Source organism: Lacerta agilis, chromosome 15 (assembly GCF_009819535.1).
Source record: "Lacerta agilis isolate rLacAgi1 chromosome 15, rLacAgi1.pri, whole genome shotgun sequence".
Classification (NCBI taxonomy): domain Eukaryota; kingdom Metazoa; phylum Chordata; class Lepidosauria; order Squamata; family Lacertidae; genus Lacerta; species Lacerta agilis.
Genome location: NC_046326.1, coordinates 43,825,513 through 43,834,817, shown reverse-complemented (window position 1 = coordinate 43,834,817; position 9,305 = coordinate 43,825,513). Strand labels below are relative to the sequence as shown.

Genomic DNA, 9,305 nt, shown 5'->3' with positions numbered 1-9,305 from the left:
GCGCCTGTGGTTGCCATGGCGGCGGCGGCGGCGGCGGCGGGCCTGGCCCGGCGTGGCTGGCAGGCCTTGGGCCTCGCCGGACTTGGGGCCTTGGCGGAGAGCGGGAGGCTGTCGTCGCGCTGCGCCTGCTCAGGTGACGTTGGGCTTGGATAATCTTTGGAACGCGCCGCCGCGGTGTGAAGTTGCGTCGCTGGTGTCACTGGCGGGAAGCTGGATTAATTTGTAGATTGATCAGCCGAGTAGTAGGTCCGGAGCTAAAGCCTTTTTAGTTTTAAGGAAAGAGCCACTGGTCTTTAATATTGTTTTTAATGCTGTAAGCCGACCTGGGAGCTTAGGCTGAAGGGTGGGCAATTCATTCATTCGTTAATTATATCTTAAGTGCTGGCACGACACCTGCTTTGCATGCAGAAGGCTCCAAGTTCAATTCCAAGTAGCATCTCCAGCTAGCAGCTAAAACACTGGAGAGCTGCTGCCAGCCAAAGTAAACAATACTGAGCTTCAGTTACAGGTAGGTAGTCGTGTTGGTCTGCCATAGTCAAAACAAAATTAAAAATTTCGTGCATGCACACGAAAGCTCATACCAAGAACAAACTTAGTTGGTCTCTAAGGTGCTACTGGAGGGATTTTTAAATTTTTTTTAATACTGAGCTTGTTGGCCTTACTCAGTATAAGGCAGCTGCCCATTTTCTCCTGTTCTGCATGAAAATCCTTTGCCGTAGTGCTCTTCTTCCTGCCAATAGTGCCTCTGTGCTTCCTGGCCTTTAATAGCCCTGCTTCCTGGAATTTCTTTGTACAGTGGTACCTTGGTTTAAAAACAGCCCTGTTTACAAACTACTCGGTTTATGAACTCCACAAAACTGGAAGTAGTGTCCTGGTTTGCAAACTTTACCTCGGTTTATGAACAGAATCTGAATGGTGGAAGGGCACTGGCAGTGGGAGGCCTCATTAGGGAAAGCGCGCCTTGGTTTAAGAACGGACTTCCAGAATGGATCAAGTTCGTAAACCAAGGTACCACTGTATTCCTTAGCCTTCTACCTGCAAAAGTGTTTCCGTTTCTAGAACCTGCTTTCACCAGAGGAAAGTGTACTCCTCCTTCCCCTTCTCTCTCAGCAGATTGACTGCAAACACTCTTTGGTTCCTGAGAATTTTCCTGCCTCTCTCATTAACACTAGAACATGTGGGCATTCAATGAAGCTGAATGCTTGAAGATTCAGGACAGTGAAAGGGAAATCCTTCTTCATGTAGTGCATAGTTAAACTGGAAAACTTGCTCCCATGGGGGCAATGATGGGTGACAACCTAGATGGCTTTTAAAAAGAAGAAAAATGCATGGCTATTAGCCACGATAGCTATGCTTTGCCCTCCACAGTTAGAGGCAGGAATGCCTGGATACCAGTTGCTGGAAACCCCAGGAGGGGGCTCTTGTGCTCAAATCCTGCTTGAGAACCAGTGTGGTGTGGTTAAGAGTGGTAGACTTGTAATCTGGTGAACCGGGTTCATGTCTCCGCTCCTCCACATGCAGCTGCTGGGTGACCTTGGGCTAGTCACACTTCTTTGAAGTCTCTCAGCCCCACTCACCTCACAGAGTGTTTGTTGTTGGGGAGGAAGGGAAAGGAGAATGTTAGCCGCTTTGAGACTCCTTCGGGTAGTGATAAAGCGGGATATCAAATCCAAACTTTTCTTCCCATTGAGGCATCTGGTCAGCCACTGTGAGAACAGAATGCTTGACGAGTTGGGCCTGATCCAGCAGGCTCCTCTTATCTTCTTATGAGTAGTTGTAATGTTTGCCAGCATTCTGTGCTGTCACACCCATAGTTCAGCTTGTATCAGAGCAGGTTTAACCCCCACAAGTGCCTGACATTCTGGGTTCTTGGTCATAACAGGAAACGTTCTGAGGTTTCCCCACAGCATCTTTGATCTGCCATAGGAGTATTTCTAAAATGCTGGTTTTCTCTTGCTATTTGCTTTAGGTATCAACCTCCATTTCTCGAAGGACCCATCCCAGCAGGGCAGGATTGTCCCTGCTCGCTTGTATGGAAATGACTCTGCCCTGGATTACATCCTTGGGATTACTAAAGAAGATGCCCCATCTTTGGTTGGTCAGCACCCACCGCCTTTGAGTGTCTTTAAAGGTGAACCTTGACTTCTGTCAGTTATGTTTGGGTAGCAGGCCGAAATTGATTTCCCTTGATAGAAGCTGATTGGAATTATATTATCGTCATCATCATAATTATTATTATTAGTTGCCAACCCTTCACCCTCAGGTCCCAGGGAGGCTTACAGTATTAAAACACAATATTAAAAACAGTTTAAAACAACTTGCAATCGCAAAATTAGCCTAGTTCTGGATGTGGAAGTCTTTAATTTAATCTATTGGGACTCGCAAAGCACTGACGTCCCATAGAGATAGTTCATGTGAAACCACTGGAAATAGCAAGAGATGTCTGGGCATTCTTTCTGCAGCTGAGCAAGACGTTTTGCTGGGGCACCAGCCGGATCAGCCTGAAAATCCCAAGATCTTGAGAATCACCATCATCGGGGCTCCAAACGCTGGGAAATCGACCCTGTCAAACCAGCTCTTGGGACGGAAGGTAATGAGCTGGAGCACACAGCCTCCGTGGGTGTGGGAGGATTGGAGCCGCCCTCCAGCACTCCCTTGCATTATACAACCCCCTGGCTTTTCTCCTTGACAGGTCCTGCCTGTCTCCAAGAAGGTGCACACGACCAGGCGCAACGCCCAGGGCATCATCACGAAGGAGGATACGCAGCTGGTTGGTATTGAGAATTGGCCCAAGCACTCTCCCTGCCCCACACCCCAGGCATGCCTTGTGAAACTCACAAGCCATGGTTTGGTGCTGATGGCCACAGTGACTGGCATTTGGCGGTGTGATGCCCCAAAACCTGGAGACCCCATGTCCAGCTAACATGGTTGATGACAGAGCTACCATTCATTAAACTCCCTTATAGTAGGAATTCCTCTCTTTTTTTCTTCAGTGAAGATCTCTATGAGCAAATGCTTTTCTTCAACCGAGTCTTTTCTTAAACCTTTTAAGTGGTTTGATTCTCTGTTTCTTTGCCTAGGTTGTCTTGGACACTCCAGGCCTCACCACACACCTCAAAGCCAAAAGGTATAGAAGTAACTGGAGCCTGGGAGAGAAGCAGTTCTCTTGGGGCTGGGAAGTGCTGAATTCACGCTGTGTGTTTCTTTCAACTTTTCTTTCAGGCATCAGTTGGAAAAAACTCTGCTTTACGACCCCTGTAAGAGCTTGAAGAATGCAGACCTAGGTAGGGGCTTGGTTTCTTTTTCTTCCCTTGACCTCTCCCTCCCATCATGCCATCCTTTGCTGCTGCAGTGATTTATGTGGTGATGGTGGGAAGGATGAACCAGTGTCCCAGTGTGGTGCAGGGCTTAGAGTGTTGGACTAGGACCTGGGTGACCAGGGTCCAAATCTCCACTCGGCCATGACTCACTGGGTGACTCCAGGCCAGTCACTATATTTCAGCCTGTCCTACCTCAGAAGGCTGTGGGGATATAAATGGGGGAGACGGACATTGCTTTATATCCCTTTTTTTTCTCCATGGAGCTCAAGGTGCCTTACATAATCCTCCCCCTCCTCATTTAATTACCACAACAACCTTGTGGGGTAGATTATGCTGAGAGTGAGCGACTGACCCAAGGACACCCAGTAAGCTTTGTGGTAAAGTGGGGATTTGAACCCTGTTCTTCCAGGTCATAGTCCAACACTCTAACCACACTTTAGGCTGCCAGCGGTAGAGGCTTTTTCCCGCCTTGGACCAGTTGATGTTACTGTTAAGGATCATTTTGCTTTAAGATGGGCTGGTGGCTGTCTGCTGCTTGGGAGTGAAAGGTTGACCCAAGCTGACCTTGTAACTCCCACTTCCTCTTTTGAAGTGCTAGTTCTTGTGGATGTTTCGGACCATTATACCCGGAACCGCCTCCATCCAGAGGTGCTCAAGTGTCTGGTTCGGTTCCCTGAGCTTCCCAGCGTCCTTGTCTTGAACAAGGTGAGTGTTCCCAATTTCTTTATCCCAAAAGGATGGGCTGCAGGGCTAGAGAATGTAATACGCAACAACTTCCATTTATTGCCAAAAGGTTCTCTTTTTTTGTTCCGTGGGGCAGAAACCACAGCGGAACCAAAAACAGCTGCAGAAAACAATCAAGGGTGCTTGCAGTTTTTTAAAAATTTGCACCCTTGACTAAAATCACCCCCCCCATCTCTTATCAAATGCTTCAGCTGATGGGTCTCCTCTCTAATCTTTGCAGCTCTAACATTAATCTCGTGTTCCTCTCTTATATATATATATATGAGATTGCTACTTAGACTTCCATCTTTATTTTTACTGTTATTTTTTGCCATGCCTTTGGCGTCCTGAGGCCTCGATGCCACTCATCTCTTGTTCTGCTTTACCCCTGGAGTTGCTGGTCCTGTCTGCCCTATATGCCACTAATATTGAGATTTCTTTTGATGTTTTTCAGGCAACAATGCAAGTCAGAAATTCTGGCAAAGGGATACAGTTTAGTTGAGCCAAGGGACTAGGGACTAGGCCCCTCAACCACCTCAGTTGATGGAATTGGCCGTTACAGCTGGCACATACTACTCATTCCACAATTGTAATTTAGTGTGGCAGCACCTACACTTTGGAACTCCCTGCCTGTTGATATCAGTCAGGCACTTTCACTACACATTTTTCAGCACCTGCTAAAAACATCATTTAGACAAGCCTGTCCAGATGTTTAGGAAGTCAAAAGGTGTTTTAATCTGTTTTTAGTCTATTGTTGCTTTAGCTTTATCTTTTCACAAACTGCTTTGAGGTCGTCGTCCCCCAAAATCAAGTGGTGCATAAATTTTAGGAAATAAATAAGTAAATAAATTCCTGCAGCTCCTGATTCCCTCCCATTTCGTCTATTTCAGGTGGACCTGCTGAAGAAGAAATATCTCCTGCTGAACCTGGTGATGGAGCTGACCGAGGGGGTCGTCAGTGGAAAGAAGCTGAAAGTCAAGTCCAGAGTCAAGCCAGACTCCCTTACTGACACCAAGCCCCCTGAGGTCACCCAGGCTTTAGTGACCTCTGAACACCCGTCCCCAGAGATCAGGGATCTGGAGGCAGATCAAGGGCCTCAGCCTGGCTCTGTTTTGGATGGTGAAGCCAGTGAGACTGCAGAAGATGCGGGTTCAGTTCCTGCAAAGGAGAACAGGAAACACGTGAGGGAGAAAGCCAAGAAGGGCTGGCCCGGCTTCCAGGAGATCTTTATGCTGGCTGCTACCGATAGAGAGGAAGTGGAGACTCTGAAGGTAAATTGCAGAGCTGTTGCTTGGGGTTGCTTTGCCATGTGGTGGGTCCTAGGTTCATTCCCCAATAGCATCTCCAGGTAGGACTGGGCAGGAGGGAAGACTTCTGCCTGGCAACCATTTCCTTTGGGGGGGGCAGGACAGAGGGAAGGCTGGCCCCGCCTTGCATTTTAACTAAATAATGCTTTTATTTGTTTTATGCATAAATAATATTTGTATGCTGCTGTGTCGTAAAAAATATATCAAAGCGGTTTACAGCATAAGAATGTTAAAAACAGACAGCAGTTAACCATTGCAGAAGGCTGTCTTTTTATTTGCCTTCTTAGACCTGGCAGAATAGAAATGTTTTCAGCAGGCATTTAAAGGTCAGCACAGAAAGTGCACCTGCTGAATCTCTAGTGGCAGAGAGTTCCACAAGACTGGGCCGATCACAATGAAGCCTTGGTTTCTTGTTGTAAGACGAGCCTTCCCACAAAAGGAACGGCCAGTGACGCTCCTGCGGGTGATCTCATTTGACTGAACAGCAATAGAAGGGTTCAGGCAGGGCCTGAGGCAGCTTGGACCCAAGTTGTTCCAGGTCTGATACAGAACAAGAGGGTAAGGCTGTCAATGGGTACTAGCCACTATGGCTCTGCTCTACCTCCGCAGTTGGAGGCAATGATGCTGCTGAATACGAGGTGCTGGAAATCGCAGGAAGGAAGTGTGTTCCCGTGCTCGAATCCTGCTTGCGGACTTCCCATTAAGGGCATCTGGTTGGCCCCTGTGAGAACAGGAGGCTGGGCTAGGTGTGCCATTGGCCTGAAGCTGGGAGGCCAGGGTTCGAATCCCCCTACTCAGCCACAAAGCTCTCTGGCTGACCTGGGGCCAGTCTCTCTCTCTTGTTGTGAGGGTAAGATAATGAGGGGGAGAACCACATGCGCCACCTTGAGCTCCTTGCACAAGAAGAAGGTGGGATGTAAATGTGGTATAGAAAATACAGTAAAATCAAAATGCCAAACACCCCCTGCCCCCCGGAGGCAGTATGGAGGGGACCTGCAGGGGACATCTAGTCCAACCCTCCTGGCTTGACCCTGGCTCTGTTTCCCAACAGAGGTACCTTTTGAAGCAGGCCAGGCCAGGCCCTTGGGAGTTCCACAGCGAGGTCCTGACCACCCAGTCCCCGCAGGAGGTCTGTGATAATATCATCCGAGAGAAGCTTCTTGAGTATCTGCCTGAGGAAGTGCCCTACACTGTGACCCAGGTGAGGTGGGGAGGGTCAGGAGGTGATGGGTTGGGATCCCCCCCCCTTCTTCCCTTCCTTACACATCCTAGCATGTGTGTTCCCCTCTGCTGCAGACCTGAGGGCTCCTTCTCTTCCTTGCAGAGGACGGAGGTCTGGGAAGAGGGGCCTGGCGGGGAGCTGGTCATCCTGCAGAATTTGATAGTCCAGAAGGAGACGCATGTGGTGAGTACCTGCTCAGAAGGTGTGTGTCTCCTCCTGCCACCAAACAAAAGAAATGTGGATGGGGTGGAGGGCATTCTCAAGCTCTAACATTTCTGCCAAGCTGTCAATTTGGCATTGAGGGTGGCTATTTCCCCCCCCCCCTAAACATCCATCCCAAAGCAGTAATGGTAGTGGCCATGAAGAGAGGTACCATCTTCACCATAGGCATTTAAAGACATCTGAAGGCAGCCCTGTTTAAGGAAGCTTTTAATGTGTAACATTTTAATGTATTTTTAATCTTTGTTGGAAGCTGCCCAGAGTGGCTGAGGAAACCCAGCCAGATGGGCAGGGTACAAATATATTATTATTATTATTATTATTATTATTATTATTATTATTACTATGGCAGCTTCATGCCACTTCAAACAGCTGTGGCTTCCCCCAAAGAATCATAGGAACTGTAGTTTGCTAAGGGTGCTGAGAATCATTCCCTCTTATTCCCTCCCATACAGAGCTACACTTCTCAGAGCAGTTTAACAGACAATGAATGTTGGAAGATTCAGGACATATAAAAGGGGAAGTCCTTCTTTACGCAGCCCATACTTAAAACGGTGGAACTCTCTCCCACAGGAGGCAGTGACGGCCACCAACCTGGGTGGTTTGAAAGAGGGTTAGACAAATTCATGGAGGAGGAGTAGAGGGCTATTGATGCCTACTAGCCAGGATGGCGGTTGGAGGCAGCAGTGCTCTCTGAATGCCGATTTCTGGAAACCCCATGGAGAGAAGAGGGCTCTTGTGCTCAAATCCTGCTCGGGGAGTTCTCATTGGGGCATTTCGTTGGTCCTTGTGACAAAAGGATGCTGGATCCAGCAGGCTGTTCTTACGTTCTAATGTAAGCCCTCTTCCTGAGAAACTTCCTGTAGTTGCAGATAAGCTTCTCAGCTGGGGAATGGGGTGGTGTGAGCAAAAAAGGATGCCTAGGCTGTTATGCCACAAATGATAAGCTGTCTTGATTCCCACTGATGCTCCTTTCTCCTTGGCCTTCTCCTTCCCCCGGAGCAGAAGATGCTCATTGGCTCCCGCGGCCACCTGATCAGCAAGATCGCCCAGGAGGCCGGCCGTGACCTGATGAACGCTTTCCTCTGCGATGTGCACCTGAAGCTTTCTGTGCGGCTGAAGAAATGAGGGCCATTGCTCCCCCTGCAGCAGCCAGGCCTTGCCATGGAAGGGGCCACTCCAAGCCAACGACAAGGCCCTGCTTTCCTGCTCATGGGTCTCACCAACAACTGGCCCCAAGGACTTCTTCCTAACTTCTTCTCTCCTGTCCCAAAGCCTGCAGCAATTGCTTGACGGGGGCAGCCTGGCTCTCCTGCCTCAGGTCCCATTTCAGGCGGGTCATGTCAAGGGAAGGACTACAGACAGACCCACGGCCAGCACATGATGATACACAAGAAGGAAATGGCAGTGCCAGGTTGCCAATGCATGTATTTCACTGAAATTGTGCACATGCACACAGCTCCGTGGTTTCATGTGATGTGGACCCCCAGACTATGCGGCTAAATCTCATGCTCTCTCTGGCTCGTACAATGACTGCTGCCTGGGGTGGGTGTAGGCTGGTGCCATTTCACTCTGCTAGCAGGAGAAGAGATGCAAACATTTCAGAAGCTGCCGCCTGGAGCCTGGCACTCCCATCTCAGTTTGTCTGCAGCACCTTGAGTCAGGGCAATGGCTTGTCTCTTTCAGCCAAAGACCCTTCTGGGCTCTGATGCGGCTGCTGTGCTCTCAATAAATTGAGGTGGTCGCTCAGGCAACAGTTTTGTTGTCCCTTACTACTTTAGGTCTAATGATCTCGGCCTCAGTGCCCTTTATCCATAAAATGGGAGCCTTAATGGGTTGCCTTTTTGTAAAGCAGTGCTGGGCAGTTTTTCAAGAGTGCTTTGGAACCTGATCTGTGGTTACTCCAGATTATTTAGTTCGGATTTATCTTGTGAATTGCCCCGAGATCTTTTGATGAAGGGCAGTATGTAAATCTAATAAATAACAATAATAAAAATTTATTCTTTAGGGTTACTGTCGATCTTTTGTGGGCATTTACAGAGTGAAATATATAAAGGCCATTGTTCTAGGAGGGCCCATCCTTTTTAATGGCTTAGGAAAACAGATTATATTAGTAGTAGAGTAGTAGCAGCAGCAGTAGTAGTAGTAGTAGTATACTACCCCTCCACCCATAGTTCTCAGGTGGTTCACAAGATAAAAATAACACAAAATACATCTCTGGGTCATGGGTTTGAGTCCCACATCGGGTAAAAGATTCCTGCATTGCAGGGGGTTGGACTCGATGATCCTCGTGGTCCCTTCCAACTCTGATCTACAAGAACAAAAAACATACCAATAACCCCACCCCCCAATACATTTAAAAGGGTAGTGGATGTAATAAGCCGAAGGTCTGGTTGAAGGGGAATGTTTTCACCTGGCGCCTAAAGGTGTATAATGAAAAGCAACCCCTGCCCTCTCAGCCTCCAGTTTGCTTTGGGAATCTCCATTTTACATTTGGAGGACCACAGATTCCTC

General features: G+C 48.4%; 1 protein-coding gene across 1 annotated transcript; it reads left to right on the top strand.

Annotated features, from left to right (window-relative positions):
• On the top strand, positions 1-8,547 carry ERAL1 (Era like 12S mitochondrial rRNA chaperone 1). The gene is made up of 11 exons (XM_033172091.1): positions 1-133; positions 1,970-2,131; positions 2,463-2,590; positions 2,693-2,770; positions 3,081-3,127; positions 3,223-3,284; positions 3,913-4,025; positions 4,934-5,314; positions 6,402-6,551; positions 6,675-6,755; positions 7,797-8,547. Exons 1-11 carry the CDS (start codon positions 16-18, stop codon positions 7,917-7,919), a joined length of 1,443 nt encoding a protein of 480 aa, XP_033027982.1. The 5' UTR covers positions 1-15; the 3' UTR covers positions 7,920-8,547.
• Positions 8,548-9,305: the final 758 nt, after the last annotated feature.

Coding starts and splice junctions, on each gene's coding strand:
- ERAL1 (XM_033172091.1), top strand. CDS start 16: ATGGCGGCGGCGGCGGCGGCGGCGGGCCTGGCCCGGCGTGGCTGGCAG. Junction 134..1,969: donor GTCGCGCTGCGCCTGCTCAG/GTGACGTTGGGC, acceptor TATTTGCTTTAG/GTATCAACCTCCATTTCTCG. Junction 2,771..3,080: donor CGAAGGAGGATACGCAGCTG/GTTGGTATTGAG, acceptor TTCTTTGCCTAG/GTTGTCTTGGACACTCCAGG.